Below are 24,795 nucleotides of genomic sequence, written 5' to 3' on the forward strand. Positions count from 1 at the left end.
GAAGGGACATGCTGGGGATGGGACAGAGCACGCAGCGCTCTGACAGATCTTCAGCCAGCACCGCAGTCCCTTCGGCTGCTCTGAGGGGGGCATGTTGCCTCTGCTGCCCGTGTTCAGGGGAACAGAAATGTGACTGGGAGTCCACCTGCCTCAGCTGTGCTGAGCCTAAAATGCCCAAAGAAGTAGGAGCAGGCCTCTAATGTAGGATCCCAAGAAAATAGTATGTCAGGCAAAGTTGTGCTCTGGACCAGAGTTTATTAGTGCGCTTTTCCATGGTTTATTCAGGTTTATATTGTTTTAAAGTGACTCAAGTCAGAAAATCTTGTAGAGAACTGTAAATGGTGCATTTCTTTGAGAAAAAATGGAGAAATTATTGATTATACTAAGGAGCTTTTTAGCTCGAGAAAAAGGGTGTTCCAGTGGTTAAGACACTAACCTTTGACTAACCTGGGACTTTGGAGCTGCAGGTTCAACTCCTGGCTCCATCACAAGTTTCTTGAACGACCTTGGGAAAGTCACTTTGTTTCTCTGTGCTTCGGTTCCCCGGCTCTGTTCCGTTCAGCTGTGCAATGGGGATAATAGCATTTCCCTACCTCACAGAGGTGTCATGAAGGTCAGAATATTAAAAAGATTGTGAAGTGCTCAGATACTACAGCAGTGGGGCCATATAAGTACCTAAGAGAGATTGGAGCCAATGTACCATTCCAAAGCCTAATACCTTAGAAAGGAATAAGATCAATTAGTCTTTCACTTTGTGCAATAGATTTCAACTAGATGAGTTGAATATACTAATGGCTCTCTACAACCTTTTTTCCACCTGGATTCTGATGGAAGAGAAGAGGGGTCAGGGCAGAGAGGTAGATTTAGGATTCGCCCATGTCGAGGTGGTAGTTGAAATCATGGGAGCCAGCAGAGGGTGTCTAGAGAGAAAGAAAGGGGGGGACTGAAGACACAAACTCCAAAGAATAACAACAGAGAAGAGGAATTGGGCATCTGAGGAGCCACTGAAGGAGAGTCTGCAGGAGCAGTCATATAAAGAGGAGGAAAACGTGGAAAGCACAATCACGCAAGCCGAAAGAGGGCAGAAAGTCAGGAGGAGAGAGTGATTGACTGTGCTGAAGGTGGCAGTAGATAAAGAGTAATGAGAATACAGATGAACCCTTTAGTGGGAGAAAGTCAATAGTGACCTGGATCGGGCAACAGAGAGGGCAGAAGCCAGACCAGAGTATATGTAGGAAAAAGTCAGTGAGGAGGAAGCTAAAGAAGGATTTCAGATGAGATCATTGCTGTTGAATAACCCCGCAGAACTTTTAAAGGTACTGAACCTGGTTCTGATTTCACACTAGTATGAGACCAGAATCTGGCTGACAGTTGTTTTCTAGAACCCTAGACTATTATATTCCCTATAGACTCCTTGATTATTTTCTTCTGACAAGAACTCGGAAAGTTTCAGGATGCACAGGCCACGATTTTCAGAACTGGGTGCCTACAGGAGGTACCATCCTTATTTAGGTTCTTGGTCATGGCCTTTATTTTTCCAAGTTACAGAGTAATCATTACCTTTCTTGACTTAATGCCAATGTGGCTGATAAACGACCTACTGACTGGGTCATTATACTTTTCTAATATTTATATCTTGGGTTTTTTTCTCTTTGTCACTAATCCTCCTGCTTCTACGCTGAATTCTCTGTAGAGGATGCCTTTCCTTTCTTCTATTTTGGACCTTTCTGATTCTGTCCATCTTTCTCCTGTAATGGAGCAATCCCTCAATGATTATTATTTGATAGTGTTTCACCAGGAACCTTGTTTGTATTCTCCTCCCATATTTGTTATCTTTAAAATGTCTTTAAAATGAATAAAAATATCATTGTGGCAATGTCCGTCTCTCTCTTTTAGGGTTTTATACTGCTACCCATCACTGTGGCTTCTGAGAGCCTTCCACAGAAAAACAATAGCTATAGTGAAGGCCCCAGAATACCTCATAGGCTACATCTACATTGTGCCCTGGGGGGCGATTCTCAGCTCATGAAGATATACTTGTCCTAGCTCTCATCTTAGCTAGCACACTAAAAACAGTAGGGTAGTATGCTTGGCGGTGTCATGGAGAGTGGTAGCAGTGGCATGTGCTAGTGTAACTCACACACCTCCTGGGTGTGGTGTTGTGTCCCATCTAGTGGCACCGAGACCACTTAGAGAGAGATATAAAATTAGTCTGCTCTACAGCCTTAGCTAAGCCAGGTGGCTTTTAGCTCATGCAGTAGAGCAGGGGTTCTCAGACTGGGGGTCGGGACCCCTCATGGTGTCGCGAGGTTATTACATGGGCAATCTCGATCTGTCAGCCTCCACCCCAAACCCCGCTTTGCCTCCAGCATTTATAATGGTGTTAAATATATAAAAAAAGTGTTTTTAATGTATAAGGGGGGTCGCACTCAGAGGCTTCCTGTGTGAAAGGGTCACCAGTACAAAAGTCTGAGGACCCCTGCAGTAGAGACTCATGCACTAAGCTCCAAAGGCCCCAGGTTCGACCCCGCTCACCGACTACCAGGGTCTGTCGGCATTATAGGTGGGGGCTCATCTGGGATTTCAACTGGGAAGTCTCTGAAGCTCAGGATGCACTTCCTCAGCTAGGGGAAGTATGTAACACACACACCTCCTGGGCATGGTGTTCTGTCCCATCTAGTGGCACGGAGACCACTTAGAGAGAGAGAGAGATTAATGAGTCTGCTCTACAGCCTTGGCTGACAGCCAGTTGGCTTTTAGCTCGTGCGGTAGAGGCTCATGCACTAAGCGCCAGAGGTCCCCAGTTTGATCGTGCCGACTGGGGTCTGTCAGCACTACACTAGCGGCCCTGAGTACATACCCACAAGGTTCAGGCAGGTTTGTATTCAGGGCAGTTAGCATGGTGCCGTCATGGCTGCTGCCCATACTACCACAGCTACACTACTATTTTTAGCATGCTAGCTCAGATGAGAGCTAGCACAGGTAAGTCTATGCGAGCTGAGAATCACATCCCTCGCTTATAGTGTAGATGTAGCCATAGTGTAGGCGAAGCCATCGTGTTAGGCAGTTGGAATAAGCCTGAATCCAAAGTCTGCACATCTAAAGCTTGTGCAAACATATCTAAAACCCTTTAGTCTAGAAATTAGGTAGGAATTCTTACAAGAACAGGCTATCTCGTAAACTCTCTGGTGTTTCCTAGTGCTGAATGGGTTGGAAGGACCTGAAGGACAGCTTTTCTTGCAATCTTTTGATAGATCTCCTTTTGAATCTTGACAGAAACCAGCTAGTGCAAATGTATGCAAAATCTGGACAAGAAAAGGAGCTAAGAATAACTTCATACGTTAAAACCTCAGAGCTTTGATCCAGGTCTAGTTTGTATTTTGGGCAAAAGTTCATCCTCATAATGATTTTTTAAATCTTACCCTCCTTAATTATTTTCCTCTAGCTCTCTGCCAAGAACTCAAAAAGATTTCCAACCATTTGCTCCTTATTTCTCTTAGTTACAGGCTAGTCATTACCTTTCTTTGTTTAGCATTGAAAGATTGTATTTACATCCAAGCATGATAAGTGATATGCCTATTGGGTTGTTATATTTTTCTTTGTTTCTTTTTTCTCCTTTTGCTGCTTCTTTTGTTATTTTATCCAAACCAGTTTGCTCAACCTCAGTCATAAATTCCCTTGGCATTAGCTTTCTTCGTTGTTGTAGTGTTTGCTTCCTCACAGCCATATTTGTAAGTCTTTTAGAATTTGAAGGGATGTTTTGTGTCAGCCTGCATCAACCTTACCTATGTGTAACTTGTTTTGCTACAATTTGTAACCATAGTTTGGTGACTCCAATATTTCTCTGTGACCTTATTTTATCTGCCAGGTGGAGAAATTTGGAAAGGCACTGAATTACGCTGAAGCAGCATTATCGTTTATTGAATGTGGAAATGCTATGGAACAAGGCCCCATGGAATCTAAATCCCCTTATACAATGTATTCAGAAACAGTTGAACTTATCAGGTAAGCTTGTATGGAACAACAGCACTGTTTGGATATATTTTCCATCAGGAGGAGAACATACCTGAATGCCTTTAAACATGGGTAGAAATTACAGATGGAAATATTTAAAAAAAAAACAAAAACAAACAAACTACAACAGTCGGTATTCATCATTTGGGGAACTCAGTGCCTAAGGAGGTTGATAATGTGATTATGGAATTTCCACCATTTGGCCATCAGTTCTAATCCAACCCAGATTGGTAGTGGCTGAAGATCAATACAATCCCATTGCTATTGTTTGGTCTATGTGAAATATGTTGGTAATCGCAATCCAGTTCCTGCTGGACAAGCATGCACACCACAACCCTCTTCCCCTATTAAAGCTGACATCAACAGGCATCCTTATCAACAGTCTCAGCTAAAAAAGGCAAAGATTGAATCATCACGGAGTCTTGAACTATTCTCTCATCCAAAGAGTGGTCCGTCCAGAACAGAATTAAGGCACGTTGGCAAAGAAAATTTGCACTGCCAGTGACCACATTATACCTGTTCTGTAGATAGAGAATTTAATTCCCCAGGGCAGTCAGCCAAGCAGCTTTCACCAGCACTAAATTCACTTTCAAAGTTTAATATTTTTAAAAATCATAGTTCTGCAAAACTTTTAAAACAAGTGTTTTCTTCCAGATTTCTCTGCTGATCTGACCATATTCTCATTTGTGTAAACAATTCTACTGTATTGTGGTCCCAGTTTGGGCTCACTTCTTATGCTTTTTAGTCACAGTAAAGCCAGCTCAGCCAGCTGACTCTGACACGAAGGAATGACATAAGATAAAATACCTTTTGCTCACCACTATAAAGCTCTCTATACTTATTCCCACCCCCTCTGACCTGCACCATCACAAGCAGCATAGTTGCCCTTCTTTGTCTGCTTTGTCTTCTCTAATTACAGTATATTTACGGTCCTGACTCTGGCCCTGAATTTTGCTTAGAGCTCCATCTATGCATGTAGCTAGGATTTCATCGTTATAAAGTAAATTGTTTATGAGCTGCCTGCTAGGTATAGTCCAAAAAAGTAACTGGTTTATCAGGACAAGTGTTTATTGAAATAAGGTGTGGATTATCATGCACACAATGCATTTGCACTGATGTCAGAATTAGAGTTTGATTACAAAGATGAAATACAATCAGCTAATTACAGGGAACATGTATTCTTCTGGAAGCAAGCCCAGAGGTATTGTATGTTGCACTATTCTTGTCCATTGCTCAGGTGCTAAACCAGAAGTTGAGATTTCCAGGAATTGATTTGGCTGGTTAGCACACACATTCTTGAAATAGCAATGCTACTACTGTAGATCTTTGAAGAATTTGAACTGAATGTCATAGGACCAAAATAGCTGTGAGCCACATGCTGCCCTCTGCTACTCAGTGCTTGGAGGAGCAAAACTGGAGAGACAAGCCCAAAATTTGCAGTGTGAGGAGAGCACTGGCTCCATGATACGTTCTCTTCTGCCCTCAAATTCTGTGGAAGCCTTTTTGCATGAACTCTGCAAAATTGGGGTTCCACAGGGCTGGAGAATATTTTGGGAGGACTACACAAGGCAAACCAAGGAGCAATAACTCTCCAAAGCCGGATCCCCTTAATATTGTATGGATTTCCAAGGGAGTTACTGCTGGCTGAAGAGAATTAATTAGGCTGGGAGGGAGAGAGAGCTAATGGCAGAATGGCTCGAAAGCATGAACTGAAGAGCACAAAATGTATCTGTGATAACTGAAAGAAAAAACGTAATGGGGCAGGTCCTCAACGGGTGTAAATCGGGACAGCTCCATGAGGATGTGACCCAACAGTAAGGTGGTCTCCTGTTAACACACACTGGCCTTAATGCCGGCTTTTCCCCTTTTTTTTTTAAGGTATGCTGTGAGACTAAAAACCCACGCAGGCCCTAATGCCACTCCAGAGGACAAACAGCTAGCAGCATTATGGTTAGTACATCAATATTTACTCAAAGACTTCTTTGATGCAGTGAGTCAGTCCTTGAAAATCAAATGCTTAGTGCAGTCAGATAGAGGACTTTGGTTTTGTGTTGTCTGTTGACAGAGAGAGAATACTTCCTGATCCAAGAAGATCTAGACCAGTGTCACATGTTTTTCCTTGTATTACTGCCTGGTCTGCGTTCTGTTTCTGTAAATAAGCAATTCAGATTTATTGGCTGTGACAGGTCAGCTATGGCACGTCAGCGTAATTAATTTTTAAGTGCCTGATGGTCTGTATTTTTATGACTGATGTACTTTCCTTGTAACAGCGTCTCAGTAATTTCTTCTGTGTATAACATTTTAGGTTCAATCATCATAAATTATACTCATATTGTCTGAAGGGTTAGTATGTTGATAATTAAACAATTTGGATTAACTCTTTGAAAGACTATTCCCAGATATATGCATTTAACTTAGATTCTGTAAAAAGTTGCTGAACAGTAATAATAATGTTATTTAAATTAAATTTAAATTTTAACAACTATATAGTTAACATGTACAATATCTATTACATAAAAAGAAAAGGAGTACTTGTGGCACCTTAGAGACTAACCAATTTATTTGAGCATGAGCTTTCGTGAGCTACAGCTCACTTCATCAGATGCATTCATCAGATGTAGCTCACGAAAGCTCATGCTCAAATAAATTGGTTAGTCTCTAAGGTGCCACAAGTACTCCTTTTCTTTTTGCGAATACAGACTAACACGGCTGTTACTCTGAAACCTATCTATTACATGGTTATGGATTCTTAGTAAATGGGTTTTACAACAGTTTATCTATTCTTAACATCTATAAAAATCCAAATTAAATGTGTATTTAGAATCTATAAATTAAGCAATCTTAATTTATCATTTTATATAAAAAAGAAAGACTATTTAGTGACCTATTTTAATTAACTATATGTCCTTTATCACTGCTTTAATGCACAATTGGGTGCACAAGTAAGATTAACAATAATTGTTTTAAAAATGCTTAAATGGGAAAACGACTAAAAATTGCTTTTAAAAATAGCTGACCATGTCTATTTCTGGGGCTTGTAAAGTGTTTTCCAGAACGGACCTAGCATTTTAGTCTGTGGAATTTAATTCAAATTCATAAAGCCACTGCATCTGTTTAAGCAGAAAGGTCACAGCAAGGGAAAGTAGGCAGAGCACTCCTTCAGCACTGCATAGCAACCCTAACTCATTGTCCGCCACGTAGCAGATGAGTTGACATCATTTGCATATGTACTGTAACCTATGAAGGTGGCAGAGTGAGAATTATGAGGACTGTAAGTCCATTGTATCCTCTGGCTCTGTACAATGCAAACTGGGCATACTGCCACACAACTAGTTTATCTGATTCTGATCTCCTAAGAAAAGACTGTCCTCTAGTGGTAAAAGAGGAAATTTCAAACTTTCAAGGTTGCAGATCTAAAAAAAGAAAACACTATGAAAGTGAATTACAACAACCCTGGCTGAGATTTGCAACAGTGGCTAGTGATTTTGAGTGCTTTGATTTGATTTTTGGCTGCACAATGAAGCTTAATTAGGTGAGATTATCAGAGGGTGAGAAGACAGCACTTTCGAAATTCAGGATGCTCTAAGGTATCTCAAAGTGGGCATCCAAAACACCAATAACCTTTGAAAATCTTGGCCTCTGTGACCAAATGAAAACAAGTGTTACTGATTTTTGTTGTGTTACATACTGTTGAGCAATCCCCCATCTTGTGAATACACAAAAACCTGATGGAGAAGATCAAGCATTTTGTATGTATTATTTATTTATCAGTTATTGTCGTTATGTGTGTTACGTGGAATCCCTGCAAAATGGAGGATTGTGGAATCCCCGTTATTGGAGGTTTTTAAGACCGGGTTAGACAAACATTTGACAGGGATGGTCTAGGTGCACTCAGTCCTGCTTCAGTGCAAGGGGCTGGACTAGATGACCTCTTAAGGTGTCTTCCAGCTCTACATTTCTATGACTGTATAATTATTGTTAATTACTATTATTGCTTATTTATTTATATGGTATTATAAAGGTGCACGGTGCTCTACAGAAACCGTAGAGACAATGGGCCAGATCCTCCCCTGTGCTTCCCGTTTGTTCTGGTTATCGCTGCTTAGCATGTGCTTTGTACAGGAATCCTCAGGCAGAATAGAGTATTCTTAGCAGCTTTTATATTACCTCAGGAAAGGCGTGTGACTAGGGAAATGTAGACATGTTAGGGGCATCCTTGTTCCCTGGCAGTTTCCAGCTATTTGAAGAGTCCGTCCTTTGGGGTCATAGTCATCTAACATGAATAAGCCTGAGACAGCTCTTATCTTCTCCATTGACTAGTCTATTCCTGGGTCATATGTCCCCAAGATTAGGTGCCACCTTTGTGCTTTAAAGGTGCTGTAACACATTTTACATGTTGTCTTCTTTCTGTTTCTTCTAGTTATCGCTGTTTGGCACTTCTGTACTGGAGAATGTTCCGACTCAAAAGAGACCACGCTGTAAAGTATTCGAAAGCACTTATTGATTATTTCAAGGTACTTTCATACTATATTACATTTTCAAATTGCTAATAATGATATGAGATACTGCATCTTTTCCAAAAGAGTAGCCCTGTTGGACCCAATCCTACTCCCACTGGAGTTTTGTCACAGGCCCCAGTGGAAGCCGTTAATTTCCAGGTTGTTATTCTATATTCACAAAAGCACATGTATTCAGCATACACAACTTACAACTTACTGAAGGAAGAGCAACTCACCCTGCCATGAAACTGACACATGCAGCCCATTCTCTTTTTTCTTGATTGTCCAGTGTGATTCATGGTGCTCTGCAACAAATAAGTTTCACAGTATTCACAATCAGAATCCACTTCAGGATGCACCACAAGGTAGATTTCGTATGGGTTCGGGACTTTGAGCTCGCTCCATATTTGGAATAACTTGTAGGATTCCTATTTATGGACATCAGCGTATAAGAAAAGGCAAAGGGATAAATTCTTCCCTAAGGTATTGGGCTGGAGTCCACATTGGCTTCAGTGGGAGGTGCATGCAAGTATATCTGTGGTCAGAATATATACCTGCCACCAACTTGGCACACCTGTGCTTGCCTCCACTTCCTATCTTGTTTTCCCCAGATATTCCCTTCAATTCGCCACTCTCTCATAATGCAGTGCACTATTTTATTTTTAGTATGACAGGAAGTCATTAGATTTTTAAAATGTTCCCTAAAGTGACAATATTTGATTGGAAAACATCTGGAAATCAAAACATTCCAGATGGATCTATAACAGAGTAGGTCAAATATTTGGCCTACAAACATAATCTTTGTATTTCTCTGAAAAAAAAAAATTGGTGGCTGCTTCTACCCTTCAATTTGTTTTTATATCCTGAGATATAAAATCAGAGAGCAGTGAGGGTACAAATGCTCTGCAGTCCTGATTCTCTTTGGGTACCCTAGGTAGTCATTTGGTTTGGGGTATTTTAGTATGTTTTTTATTTTGAGGAGGAGAGGGCAGGGGTTGTCCCGTCCTGTACATAAAATGGAAAAAACTCCCCAGCACAAATATTTTGTTAATGATGAACTTTAAGTAGAGGCACAAATTTTCATGACCAAATTATAAACCCATGAAAATAGGCAGGAAAGGTGACAAATCTTTTACTATGAAATTGAAATAGATGTCCTCAAAATTGGATCTAAACTCTGAGGAATATTTAATTAAACTTGTGTTTCTCTAATAATCATCTTTAGTCTATTGGTAAGAAATCTATAAATATTGTAACACTGTACTTCTCCTACCAATTCAAATAACACATAGTAAAAATTGGAAATTCAGTCTCACAACCATGTGAAATGTCTCTTAACAGAAGAAAGAAACCTTTCTACAGAAAACAAAGGTGATATTTATTTTTTATTATAGTAACATAAGCATCCTACAAGAAAAGCTTGGGGTTTTTTGCAGGGCTTCTGCTGGTATAATAATTCTGCAGATTCTCATTAGAAAGCAAAGTAAAAAATGAAAAATTGCTCATTTGTCATCTTTTCAGTGGAAAACAAGCCAATTCTAGACTTCTTTCATATATTTGTACCTAAAACCTTTCAAAATCATCTAACATGACATGCTGACTGCATTAAAAAACTCTCAGATGTATTGTCAAATAAGAAAATAGATCAGAATTTGTCACACACATTTTTGGTGTAAATTTGGTATCTTTTTCTTTTAGAAAAGAAAAATTATTTAAATCTTCTTTTAAACTTTTTATTTCCATTTTCAAAAAATGAATAAAGCAGAGAATTTTAAGAAGCCACAGACATTTGGGAGTTAAAAATTTTTGAGAAAATAAGAGATTCAGTTCGGGTCATGAAAGCAGAACAAAGCCCACAGGCGAATCAGTGGCGATGGAGAAGATGCCGTAAGTTAGACTCAATTACACTTTCTGAGAGCAACTTCCCTCATCATACTGGTGTCTAACAGAGTCTAAACTAAGTAGGGCAGAGACTATTTTAATTTAAGTTGTAAGTGTCTCCCACCTTCTTCCTGCTCTTAGACTCCCTTACACATCAGCAGGATGGACATAAGTAGCTTTGAGAGATCTTGCTGCGTCTAAATGAATGTCTGAAACCAAGACAAGGACAGTCAGGTCTGGGGGTTGGAGCCAAGAGTCAGAACCAGAATCAGGAGTCAAGAGCAGTGTTGTAACAAGGTAAGAGCAGGGTGGGAGCAGGACTGGGGACAAGACTGGGGTAAGGCTAGGACTGGAGCAGGCTGAGGCCTGTGGAGTCTGTCACCACTGTCAGGCAAAGAAGAGTTCCAAGCTATGAAGCTATTGTTTCTCCTGTGAGGCTTATATACCCACTCTGAGAGTCACAAGACCAGCTCCTGGTTTGTGGATTGACTGGAGCCTAACACAGGAATGACTCATCCCCGCATATGGCTTAATCAGGCTCTAGTTCAGGGAAGACTTATCACCTCACACTGAATGTAAGGGAGTCTCCCTGACATCACCGTCTGTACCATCTCTGAATTTGGCCTAATTGATTTATGGCATCATAAGACCTGCATACACTTTTCATATTTATCACTGCTACTTTTTGCACCCCATCTTTACATTCTCTTTGTCGACGTTCATTTCACAGTCCTGTTTAAATTACAGGTTTGTAAATGGGGTTTTTTCTTCATTCTACAGAATTCATCAAAAGCTGCCCAGGCTCCATCTCCATGGGGTGCCAGTGGAAAGTAAGTTCACTCATCGCACAGAAACTATGTCTGAATAGCAGTGAGAAATGGCGTTTGCTATGTTCTGTTATTTTCATGTTTGTTCATGTCACCTTTACATATATATATGTACAGTTATATATATCAATTTTCTGTTACAGGAGCACAGGAACTCCATCCCCCATGTCTCCTAGCCCTTCTCCCGTCAGCTCTGTAGGATCCCAGGGGAGCACCGGTGCCCCTTCCCCCTCTTCCACTATCAGCATTCCACAGCGTATTCATCAGATGGCAGCCAATCACGTCAGTGTCACCAACAGCATCCTGCACAGCTATGACTACTGGGAGATGGCTGACAATCTAGCCAAGGAAAATAGAGGTGCATAACCTAACACATGTCCTTTAAAAACATGCCAATAAGACAATATATTGACCTACTATGACAGTGGTCCTACTGGAAGATCTTACCTTCTGGATTACAGAGGTGTATTCTTTTAGCCTATTCATGGTCTGTCCCAAAAGGTAACAAAAACAGTTTTGTCAGCATTCCCACTCAGAAGAGGTCAAATATCGCTAATTTCTCCTTTATTTGACTGTCCAACTCTCACCCTTTTCCAGGAACAGACTCACAGACATCTGGTAGTCAAACAGGAATTAAATTGATCTTCTGAGTTCATTTAATTTTCCTTCTCCTGGGCAGTATTGCACTACTTTGTGGCAGAGCTACAGAAATGGATCTCTTTGGTCTTTTGTTCTTGTTTTACAAGAGAAAACTAATCAAGTGCACTGATGACATTCCCTTGTGGTGATGACTCCTACATGACCTCATCTTTTTGCATGTATTGACTGAGGCATTAACGTATAGGACTCATTGTAGGACTTACGTGTCTGTGGACACATAGAACACCCCCCCTCTGAGTATCCAGACCCGGCGTAAATATCTGTGGTTTAAGTCCCACTACTCCGCTTTAGCTCTGGCACGGACAGTTAGATCATTGGTGTATTTACATGGCACCAGGATAAACATACAAGGCCAAGTTCTAGTCTGAGTACGTCAGCTTTACACTGGTATAATCAGGGTTTAAAGTTGGTGGGGGAGAAACACAGCTTCACCTCCTCTCTCTGACTTAGGTAAGCAGCATGGATGCTCCTTGCCTATGCTATGCCATCTGGCCCTACCAACTCCAGTTGGCCCCTGCTCAGCCTGGCTCTTGCAGGAGCAGTGCTTCCAGGGACCTCCCCAACTATCAATTCCTCCAGACTCCACCCTCAGTGGAGCAGGGGCAATAGCAGAAGATAATAATATGGCTGCAGGCTGAATTCATTTCCACTTATGTCCCCCATGAGTTTTAGGGAGAGAATCTGGAGGAGACAAAGCAGCTTCTGTTGCTCACTCCCTCCAACTTCATGGAGCTGCATGGGATGGAGGTTCAAAGGGGCTGTGTGACATGACGGTTGGACCAGGCCAGAGGAAAGGAACCCCTCCCTTCACCTGCAAGTGCAGACTTTCCTCCACATATAGACTTAGAGAGGACCTAGGGGTCCTCAGTTTTTACTTAGTCCCCCTTCAGGCAAAGTTCCCTCATGGTTTAAGTAGGAGTTGCCTGGGTAAAAACCTCAAGATTTGGCCTGGCCTCAGTCATTTTGAAAAGTGTTTCAGTCAGGATAATTTGTGCATTTGAACTACAAATGATGTCTCTTTATCTTTATAAGGACACCATTGGCAAAAAATCCTTTTACACACGAGATCAATGGGAGTCAATGAAAGAAAGAACCAAGGAATTAGCTGTTTAATTTTTAAAATGAAATTGTTGCAACACTCAGATCATGGACCATCGGGGCCTTAAGGACACTCATTCACCCCAAACTTCCATTTTAGTAAAATGTTCAGTGTGATTTAGTTAGTAAAAGAAACTAGCTACTACATTGTGATAAATAGCAAATGTCACTTTCGTTATTCTAACGCTTAATATTTTTTCCACAGAGTTTTTTAATGAGTTGGATGCATTGATGGGACCTGTCACCCTACACAGCAGTATGGAGCATTTAGTTCAGTACACTCAACAAGGACTTCACTGGGTACGGAATAGTGCTCACGCAAAAGACTGTGTGCCATTCAAATGAACTGCATAATCTCCCATGGACGATTCAGTTATTCTGGACACTGTGCTACAGAAATAATCAACCATAGCATCCAAACAAAGGTGAATATTTCTTCAACATTGAACAACATTTTTCAGAGTGTAGACATATATCTGTGTCTGTATAATATGCAGCTATGTCTCTCCAGAATGCATTGTTCCATAGCAATCTCCAAACATTGTCATACTCTAGACAGAACTGACCACAGATGTCTTAATACACACACACATTTCTTATACCTGTGCTTAGAAAAACTCAGAAACCAAAATCTCATGAGTTAATTGAACCAAGTGCAATAAACACAATGGCTCCCAGTCAGGAATGCACTTAAGTGTGTGCTTAACTTTAAGCATGTGCTTAAATGCAATTGACTTCAGTAGAACTTAAACATGCACTTAAGTGCTTTCCTGAATTAGGGACAATGAGAGTCTGACTGGCCGTTTGGATGCTCCATAGAACTTTCAGTGTTCTTATTTCCTGATTGGGATGTATGGCTGAATTGTGTAGACTGAAAAAATATGGAGCAAGAAAGCATTAACTTTTGTGCAATAAGTTTCAACAGCTTGCATTCGTTTCTTTATTTCTCGGCTTTTGAAATTACCTGACCTCTTGTTCAGCCTCCTTATGCACTATAATGAACATTATCGAGGAAAAAGCCTGAAAAATGGGTGTATTGATAACAAGAAACTAGAAGAGATTCTGGAAAATTGTGTACTGTCATTACAGGCAAGAAGATAACACAAAAATACTGCAAACTGCAACCCAGCTAGCAAAGAAAGTCCATTTATTGCATGTGCATATACGTGCAAACACATACACACACATCGATGACATTTGTTTGCTGTGTGCAGTGAGGCTTCACCTTGCTGGCTCTGGTTTTGATGTCTTTTCCATCTTAAAGTAGCTTACTTGCAGTTTCTTCTAGTCTATATCATGCCATTACATGAAATTCTCTTTATCTTGGAAAGCTGGGTTTGCTGCTCACCAGACTAAGCACTGTTTCCTATCATAATCCTCTCACTCGTCATGCATAATCCTCCACTAGGCTTTAATGTTTCTTGATTTATGGGGTGTTTTCAGCTCTTGTTGACAGGCTGTGTTTTTTGTGCCAAGGGAATTTATCCCAAAGTAATTGCAATTAATTTGGATCAGCTGAGGCCATGGCCAGTTCATAACTAATGTGTTGTGTGCATTTAGTGGATTTTTGTTCTTGGTTAATTTCATTTTCACTTCTCTGGAAACATTTGATTGTTTTCATCTGAAATGTAATTTTATTGGTTATTTTGCACCCAACCCTCTAGCCTTTACTCATGCAAGTAGCTACATTAACTTCAGTTGCATTGCTCAAGTAAGAGTCAATGAATGGCCATCTTCATTGCTACCTTCTAGTCAGCTTTATCTCAATATTAGTGTGATGCTGGTGCAAAAATATCTGCCAGTAAAAGTTACATATCAACATGTCTGATGAGTTGCATTAGAAACCACACATCAAATAATTTAGCCAGAGGCAGATTAAAGTTTCCTGGGGCCCTGGGCCAGAGCAAGTGGGGGGCCACATCTCACCCCTTCCACCTGTGGTCCCACCTCCATTCTGCCCCCTCCATATGTGACCCCACCCACCGCCCCACCCCTTTATGACCCTTCCCTCCCTCCCCTGCCAGTCCACTCAGGGTCTCCCCATTGCACTCCCCCACACTGTGGCCCCAAGACTTGAGACACTCTGGCCGCAGCAGGGAGTGAGAGCTTCCCCAGCCCTGAGGCCAGAGCAGGTAGTGAGAGCTCCTCCAGTCCTGGGACCGCAGCAGGACTTCCCCTGCCACCCCCCGGCTTCTTCCGGGAATGGGATCAGGGGGCGCTGGGGGCTTCCCTGTGGCCAGCCGGCTTCTGCCAAGATTGAGGGGCACTGCGGGCTTCCTTCGCCAGAGCACCTGCCCGGCACTGCCACTAGGGAGTGGGGTCTGGGGTCGCAGGGGGTTTCCTCTGCTGCCGCGCCCAGCGCAGCTGCTGGGGAATGGGGATGCTTCCCTCGCCCCTGCCCTGTCCGCCTGGCGCTGCTGCCTGGAAGTGGGGTCGGGGCATGGGGGCTTTCCGCCACTGAATTTAGTTTGTTACCACATTAAAAGATTTGCGGTAAGACAATGGGTATGTCTACACCGCCGCTGCAGGTGTCATGTCCAGTGTGGGTAGATGTGCACGCACTAGCTTCTATCAACGTAGCAGTGTAGCTGCAGAATGGGAGGCAGCAACCCCATCCGAGACCCTAGGTAAATACTCTGGCGGCTAGCCCACGCTGCCACGGCTACACTGCTCTTTTGGGTGTACGAGCTCCACCAAGGCTAGTGCATGTACATCTATCTGAGCTGGAAATTACCTCCTGCTGCAGTGCAGACATACTCAATGTCATGTCATCAGATTTCACTTTGTTGCATGTTGCAGAAAAAATACGAATCATTCAGTTACAGTTGTTGGAATGTAACTTGGTCAGTGCCTAGCTGATTATTACCTGCCTGATGTCTGGTTGGGAAAGTCGGCCAGTGATTTCCTAGATGAGGAAGTGATTTAAATCCTTTTAATACCGTGAGTAATTTGGTTCTGTTAGGATAGCAATGTGGGAGTTTCTGTCAAACCAGAGAAGTGAGATGCCTGTTAAATTTGCTTCTGCTTCTTGGTGGTTGCTTTATCATTTGTCTTCAGATGTGGGGTTTGGGTTTGGGGGTTTTTTGGTATTTCGGAATTCTTATCACTATTTTATGCCAGTTAAATTAGAAGCAACATATGTTCCTTGCCTTACACAGATTTTAACTTGACATTGGAGTTTCAAGTAAGGAACTTTGAATCACATCTCTTGTGCTGCGACTGGGGATAAATTTTATTAATTATGAGCTCTTTTGGAACTTGTTTGGCTGCAATGTGTATAGCGATTTCACAGAAATTCAGGAAGAGTTAATGTCCTCTTATTGTAACATGTTTCCTGACTACTAAGGTTTTCTTGTAGATTTGTGCACTTTCTTTTAAGCTGTTTTTATGCTGAATCATTCCAGCTAAAATACCCATCAAGTGCCACGGAAATGGTACATTGATTGTAAGTTTTGTGCTGGAATCACTTACATTGAACTCGTGTAAACAGAAGAAACTCCACTGAAGTCAATAGAGCTGCGCCCATTTAGCCCAACAGAGAATTGGGCCTCCTGTCCACAATGCTCCTTACAGGTGGGCATTTTGATGAGGTTAGAGCATGCAGTTCAACCACAGGCACGTTGCTTTTGTACAGGTTGCTTTTGGTCACGATTGCTGCTCTTCAAACAACTACAGGTGGGTACGGCATGATAACCAAAGACACTTCGTCTCATTCCTTTGGGGCCTGATCCTGAAAAGGGCTGTGTGGCGTCGGGCCCTGACCCAGCAAAGCTCTTATAGATTCATAGATATTTAGGACAGAAGGGATCATTATGATCATCTAGTCTGACCTCCTGCACAACACAGGCCACAGAATCTCACCCACCCACTCCTGCGAAAAACCTCTCACCTATGTCTGAGCTACTGACATCCTCAAATCATGGTTTAAAGACTTCAAGGAGCAGAGAATCCTCCAGTATGCACTCTTAAGTCTAAGCATCCCTTTAAGTATATAAGTAGTCCCAGGCATTTCAGTGTCAGCTGAGGGTTCTCAGCACGCTGCAGGATCAGACCCTTAGAGACGGCCCTTACTTTGCTTGCCACTTGCAAAGGCACGTCTTGTTTGTTTTAATTCATTGTTTCAAGTCCCCTGAGAATGATAAAGGCTCCCTTCTCTTGCATTAGAGATTCCATCTCAATATTTCAGAGGTGAAGATGTCAACCTGTACAAATCCAGCTCAAAAGCAAAATTATGCCTGGAGGGAGAGGTTTGGTATAAAACAGAAACTTCTGAATGTGACAGACAGCTAGTCTACCAGCTGACGAGTACATGCAGGCATGGGAAATCAACTGGAATATTATCAAATAAAACGTGTGCCACAGGTAGACCCAAAGGCAATACAATTTGGTTTTTTGCATTAAAAATGCCCTGAGATACTCTGAGATGTTCACAAACACCAAGTCAATGAGATATTCAGACACACTGTGGCCTTGATCCTGTAAGATGTGCAGCAGGGAGTGCAAGGGTGAGTGGAGGATATGTATAGGTTCAAGTATGGTTGACCACTGAGCAAAGGCATCTATATTGTATGGCGGTAAATCCCAAGCCCCTTCCACAGCCCTTTCTTTATTCTAAATCTCACAGGGTTTAACAGGAAGGGGTGTAGGCAGATGTTGGGCATGTGAGGAGACATGGTACTCAGTGTAGGCCCAGATCCTCCAAGGTATTTAGGCACCTAACTCCCATTTATTTCAATGGGAGTTAAGTGCCTAGTATCTTGGAGGATCTTGGCCGTATCCCTCAGCATGCAACACTGGTGCTTAGTTATGTGCTCCTTGTCTGAGCTTTACTTCTGCTACTGGGAGTAACTTGGCAGCCTGGAAAGCAGTATTCTCATTAATGCAGAATCAGATTCCCTGCTCTCCTGGTACTGCTCATCACTTTTTACCTTTACTTCCACACGCAGCAGTCTTCCCCTGCACTATGAAGGATCAAGCCCTCAGTGTATGTATGCATACATATCTATACGCTCTATAGCTAAACCATGAAACAGTTCAGTCAGCACAAAGGATATTACTAGTGCCTCCCATTGATCATTGAGTACCTGTCATTGAATGGTCATATCACCTCAGAAGAGCAGTAATTGTTATCAAGGTAAAGTGTGCAGCTAATTAATTTGTAACACTCTCACCTTGGGAATGGTGCAGTCGTTTATCTTTCATAATGCCAATTTTCACCCATTTTTCACAGCTCTGATACAAATCTGCATAACTAAAATGTCAGGATATTTTTTTTAAAAGAAGACATACACTTAGACCTGGCTAATCTGTGCTTAAAGTCTCTTGAGTAGATAAACTACTAGACACCAGTCTTAATGCCTATACAGTGTATACTATTGAGTGACTTAGTCGCAGTGTTTAATCCAAATGAAATTGGAATTTGCAAACTGACTTAGATTAACTACATCTGCCACGGCTAGGTTGCAGATGTGACATTAAATGATTATGGTTTTAAACAAAAGAGGTTGAATTTTATGTAAAGAATAGTGACTGAATTCCTTAATCTTTTTAAAAGATTTTTAAAAGAACATCTTGTCAAAATTATGTGTTTTTTAACTTTCCTAAAATTTCTGGAGGGTCGCTGGTTCTCGGTCAAAGCTGTATTAATGACATTTCCCTTCTACAGTATGTCCGGTCTTTGCATAATCCACTTAATATGTCAAAAAGAAATGTTTCTTTTTTATAATGATTGCAGCACTCCCCTCTCCCAGTTCAGTGGAAAACCCTCAGACTAAAAAATAAAATCTCCTTGTACGTTGCTGGCACCATACACTTAACAATGACTGAATGAATTTGTTACAATGATGATAGAAGTATGGCTGGCACAGATCTAAAATGTCTTTCCTTTTGATAACTTTTTGTAAAGATTTACACCATGTACTCAAACTGATTCCTTATTCAGATGGAGAGAATTACCTGACTTGCATCCTATAAATATGTTCCAGCTCAGAGCACGATCAGAATCATTATTATTACACGACTTGGTACACTGGTTATGCGCTAAAGAGTGGGAACATGCATAGCAATGGGTGAGCCCCATCTGAATCCATTCGGAAAAGCATCTGGATGTTTATTTGAAGCTGATCTAAACATATGAACCTCTTTGCTTTGGTCAGGAAAGCTACCTGGAAAGCTGGTGAGAACACAAGATTCTCAGAGTAAAATCCTTGCTTCACTGAGTACAGCTACACAGCAAAAAAAAAAACAAAAAAAACCCCCCACAGCTGCGAGTCTCAGAATCCGGGTCAACTGACTCAGGCTCACGGGGCTCATGTTATGGGGCAGAGTAGACATTTTGGCTCAGTCTGGAGCCTAGGCTCTGGGTCCCTCCCCCCGTACCGGGTGGGGGAGGAGCACTGCTGTGTAGACGTTCCCAGTGAAGTCTAGGGCAAAACTTCAATTTCTTTCAAAAGAGCCAGGATTTCACACTTGATATTTTTTAGTTACCTTGTAATAAACTGTTTTCAAGATCATTTAAAGTTCTTGGGAAAGTCACTTAGATCCCTATTTCCCCAGACACCGGGATAATCCACCTGAGATCTGAAACTCTCCACTGTTTCTACACAATATTCTCTCAAGAAAGCATTATTCGTCCGCCAGGAAGGAGTCAGGTATCTCCCCACCCCCTTCACCTGGGGATATCAAATATCTCCCAAATCACCCCCTTGCCTCCACTCTGCCATCTGACCCAAGCAGCTGCTTCTAACCCCTGGATGATCCCATGTTTCCAGGGGCTTTCCCTACTGCGACTGACCCAAAACCCATCCCTAAAGGGGGGGTTCACAGCCCAGAGGGGAAAGCAATGCAAGTAACCATGGATTTCATTAGCTTACACAGCTTTTCCCCACAGGGCATTTCCTCCAAGGGCACAAGCTCCTTTCTGGGCAGGTGCACAGAGGGGGGCAAAGTGCTGCCCTTTCCCTATGTGTAAAATGGGGGTGCTAATAATTTATTCATGTTTTGTAAAGCACTTTGCAATCCTCAGCTGGAAGGTGCTATAGAAGTGCTAAAAATCACTGTAAAATGTTAAGTCATGTGAGTGAATCTCACTCCTGGGCAAGGGGCCAATCCAAGGCCTTTGCATCACTTAAACCCCAAAATAGGAATCCTTAAAGCTCTTAAAATAGGGCTGCAGTGGTGCATAGGCCTTGTGTGGGGCCTTTGCATGGGGTGAATTACACCCTATATAAAAATGCCGAGTATTATTAGTATTACTTGCTAGTTTCATTTGGATCAGAAATAGCATGAAGACAGCCCTTCTTGAAGTATTTATGTTTTGATCTTAGTAGAAACCAGGCCATACCAACTCACACACAAATGGAAATAGGACAAAAAAAGGTTAACCAAACTATCTGTTCCTCCAAAGAGTTCAAATGGACTTTGAATTTCTCTGCGCCAGTTTGTCCTTCCCCGAAAGAAATATTTTTTTCAGAACTTATTGTCTTTAACCAACAGCATCATAAATGTTCAAATTATTTGTTTTCCCCAATCCCCAGATTCATAGCCTAAATGTTGTCTTTCACAGTGGCGCATTGCAGAATGGACTAATCTCTTTATTTGGCATAAGAAAAATTATGTAACTCTCACAAAATATTTCCATCTGTCCATGAGTCATCTGTAGTTAATTGGCATGGCAAGTCAATTAGGGAGACATTTTCAGCATAATGCACAGGGAGTTAGACTCCCAACTCCCATTAACATTAATAGGAATGCCAGGGTTAAATGCCCAGGCTCCACGTTACCAATTTCCCTCTAAAGGTCAATAGCAAAACACTTTGATTCTGAAGAATGACTACCAGTCAGATCAGCAATGGACTCACTATTACTGCTCAAACCTCAGTAAGCAGGGGAGGTTATAAACTGATGTGTCTCTATAGCTCTGCATATTATTTGGGTCACATTAAATAATCCCACCATATTAATCTTTCTTTTCTTAGCAACATCAGTTTTCATAGCTTCCCCTAAGGTGGCTCCATTCTACCTGCAACTCTGGTCTCATTACCCCAAGAGACCTTTGAAAGAAAACCTTTCACACAGGAGGAAGTTAGCAAGAGGTTCAATTTACCCAAATAAATATAATTTGGCTAGTCATTTTCTACTCTTTTCTCTTCTCTGTTATTGAAAGTATTTGTGTTTTTAATAAGGACCTTTCCCCCATTGCCTAGATTCTTAGACCTGCCTATATCCTGTTACAAAATGAGTAGATTTTCAATCTGCACAAAGCGCTGGCTGATGACACGGGGGCTTTCAGCTCCTCCCTAAATACATACCCTAATGAGTTAATTCATTCTATTGACCTCCCCCCGGCCGCCCATCAATTCATTTTGCCTCCGCTCAGCCCCACATCTTCCCTCCTCCCAGCGCACCTCCTTCACTCTGGAGGTTTTCTTTACACTTCCCAGGCCTGGGGCTACAGGGATAAGGAGAAGAAAAGGGGAGGAGCCAACATATTATCCACCAGAAGAGAAGGGGGAGGAGGGAGCAGAGCCCCTCTGAGTTGCTGGACTCTTTCTCTTCCCTTCTCCTTCTCAGCCCCATTGTATCACCTTTTCCCTCCAGCCCTAACAAAAAACTTCTGTCTCCTAAGGGGAAAGGGAGAGGTCCGCTTGCTACATGCAGCAGCTCTGATTGGCTGCCCCGTTCCAGGAGGCAGGATGGGAAATGTTGAAGGAAGGGTTCCCTGCAGTGCTGTAGAAGGGACTGAAAAGTCTCAGAATTGGCAAGTCTGGATACTCCATGTGACACTCCAGGCACTGTAGGCAGGAAGATTGCGGTGATACCTCCTAGGCCTAACACACATGCATTGGCTTACATTGTGTCATGATTTTTTTCTTAATGGGCCTTGCTGTTTTATGAATTTGCACAAAGATCACTGGGATTTGCCAGTATCATGTCTGTGCAGGGACTTATTATTTTAGGTCTTAGATGTCACACATTTAGCATCATGAATTTTCAGCAAGATCAAATAGAAAGAAAGAGAGGAATGGGAGTCCTAGTTTAAATACAAAGGGACTGATTATGTATATGCTGTGATTGAGAAACTGCCATAGACGTCAATACATGTCCTATGTGGCAGAATGAGATTCAGCTAACTTTGCGAATTTTGGGAACTAGCAACAATGTTAAGAAAAATTGCAGAAAAACATATAAAAAGTACATTTTTGCTTGATGAGCTCAAGAGTGCTCTCAAATGTATTTGACCAGCAGTTCTCAAACTTCATTGCACCACGACCCCCTTCTGACAACAAAAATTACTACATGACCCTAGGAGGGGCGACTGAAGCCTGAGCCTACCCAAGTCCCGGTGCCCTAGGCTGGGGGAGCCAAAGCTGAAGCCCAAGGGCATCAGCCCTAAGTGGGGAGCCTATAACCTGAGCCCCGCTGCTGGGCGGTGGGGTTCAGGCTTAGGCTTTGGCCCTGGCAAATCTAACACCAGCCCTGGTGGCCCCATTAAAATGGGGTCACGACCCACTTTGGGATCCCAACCCACAGTTTGAGAACTGCTGTATTAGACATAGGCCAGCTTTGGTATAAGTGGGCACAAATCCAATAAGATCAGTCGTTACACCAGGGCTGAATGGGAGCTTTGATGCCATTAAGGTTACTGTGTTTTGCAGTGTAGCAATGTAGGGTCTAGTGCACTAATCCTTCATACAAGTACAATTTATAAACAGAAGAAGAAGCTTTTGTGTGGGCTGTGAAAGAGATTAAGTTGGCTATTTTAATCACAGGCCTGTATTATGTGAATGCTTGTACAGTATAACTGAGAGGTACATTGCATCATTTTATGGAAATTGAGAGGCATGTCGTTGATTCATCATATGACACATGAGCACAAACCCAGATAGACAAAACTGTGAGTTCATTTGTGCTGAACAGCTGAGCATTAATAGCGGGCTGTTCACTACCCCTAGACCACATGTTGCACTCCAGTTCAAGTCAGTGGAAGTTTTGTGTACAGTTCAAGGATTGAATATGGCCTTCTGATTTTAATATTTGTGAATTGATCTTTTTTATGCAGTTCCATTAGCAAATACTGGCCACACTAGATTCATTTATAACCATTGTTGGAAAGTATGGCTGTTAAAAACATGCCAACATCACTTACATCAGTTTTCTTCTTTTTTCTGTATTTATTATTATTATTCATTAACATCTGTATTGCAGTCGTGCCTAGGGGCTTCAGCCACATCAGGGTCCCTTTGCATTAGGCAGTGACAAAGACAGAGTAAATGACCGTCCCTACCCCCAAAGAGCCTCCATTCTGAAAAATAAGACATAACGACAGGTGTATGAGACAAACAAGCAAATGGGAGGGAGGGAGGACAGGATAACAAAAGCAACAGATTGCTTTACCACAGTCTGGCTGTACGTGCAATTTTTAACAAATCTGTAGCAATAATCACAGTAGCAGTAACTTTCCTGTCTGATCGTTATGTTAACTAATGTTCATCATGGAACAAATCTGTAAGCGATAGTGGCTGTCTGACCTAGTTGTACAGACTCCTGTTTTATGACTAGAATTATTTTTGTACCCAGATTCAGAGAGCGTAACTCCAGATCTCATTTATGCCAACTGTCAGCAAATTCCTGTAAATCATAATATTATTAGACTCAATATCAGTTTAGCTCTACTCCTGTCTGATTAACAGCCAAAGCAATAGTGCAGCAACTTTCGAATGGGCATTCTGGATTTAGCATTTTTTTAGTACCTACACGACATAAGTACAATCCCTCTACATGTCCCCGTATAACAGGTAATATTGTTTACACAGCTGAACAATTTAGTGAATGGGAATATTCTGTACAGTAATTTATGCTGTAAAATATGTACATATAGCCTTGTAGCATTCATGAATGGTTGGAAGTGCTTTATTTATTAGATCAGGTGGCATTTTTCCCTCATTCTAGAAGACTTAACATTATTTTTTTTCTGATAGATTAATTTTTGGCTATTTGCTACTACATTTTGACCCAGTTATGGAAAAATTATTATTTACGGTAAATAGCTATTTTTTTAAATTTAAGTAGGAATAGTAAATTCACTGTCCATCCAAATAATATATAGCTGATTATGACTAAAAGTAAAAATCATATACTCGTATCTGTGTATTATAGTATATGCTAGAAATCATATGCCATATGTGATTAATACAAACAGCAAGAGCTTTCATCTGCTCCATTCTTCCTCTTTGAGACCAAAAACAATAAACCATTTAATCTCAAATGATTCTCAAGAGAGCCCTATTTTCATTCCTTCCTCAGGCAAAGTTCTCATTAGTTTCAGTGGGAGTTTTGCCTAGTAAACATGCAATGTAGGGACCTCAAAAGAATAAATGTCTTGCTTCTGAACATTGCTTGTGCGTGGTAGTCATCCAAATTTTTTTTGAAAGAAATATAAAGTGAATACTACGTCAGTACTATCCTGTATCTCTCTCTTTCCTTGCTGTAAAAGGGAGGCACGGGGGAAGAATTAAATTCATAAACAACTGTATTTGTTCCATTTCAATGAGCAAAATACATCAGTTCCATTTCAGGTTAAAAATAAAACAAAGTTTTTTGGGATTTCAGTTGCTTTCGACTCTGTTACACAGTTAAACAAGTTCACATGTACAAAAATCATGAAATCATTGACAAGTTGTTTTACTGTTTGGAGATTTTGCTGTTTCTACAGTTCATACAAAACCCACGTAGCACAGTTTCTGGAATGGTGAAGAATCCTACTGTAATGTAACAGAATGAGCCTTAAGGATTTGTAAGAATAAGCACTTTTATAT

The 24,795-nt window shown here is 41.5% G+C and overlaps 1 protein-coding gene across 1 annotated transcript in view; it reads left to right on the forward strand.

The window, feature by feature from the left end:
• Positions 1-13,324, forward strand: part of AFF3 (ALF transcription elongation factor 3) — a 465,059-nt gene extending 451,735 nt beyond the window's left edge. The window contains exons 17-22 of the mRNA XM_077810373.1: positions 3,869-4,005; positions 5,893-5,964; positions 8,435-8,528; positions 11,175-11,224; positions 11,365-11,579; positions 13,185-13,324. Of these exons, the coding sequence (XP_077666499.1) occupies positions 3,869-4,005; positions 5,893-5,964; positions 8,435-8,528; positions 11,175-11,224; positions 11,365-11,579; positions 13,185-13,324 (708 nt within the window). The remainder of the gene's footprint in view (positions 1-3,868; positions 4,006-5,892; positions 5,965-8,434; positions 8,529-11,174; positions 11,225-11,364; positions 11,580-13,184) is intronic.
• The last annotated feature ends 11,471 nt before the right edge of the window (positions 13,325-24,795 follow it).

This window comes from Eretmochelys imbricata, chromosome 1 (genome assembly GCF_965152235.1).
Source record: "Eretmochelys imbricata isolate rEreImb1 chromosome 1, rEreImb1.hap1, whole genome shotgun sequence".
In the NCBI taxonomy this organism is placed as follows: domain Eukaryota; kingdom Metazoa; phylum Chordata; order Testudines; family Cheloniidae; genus Eretmochelys; species Eretmochelys imbricata.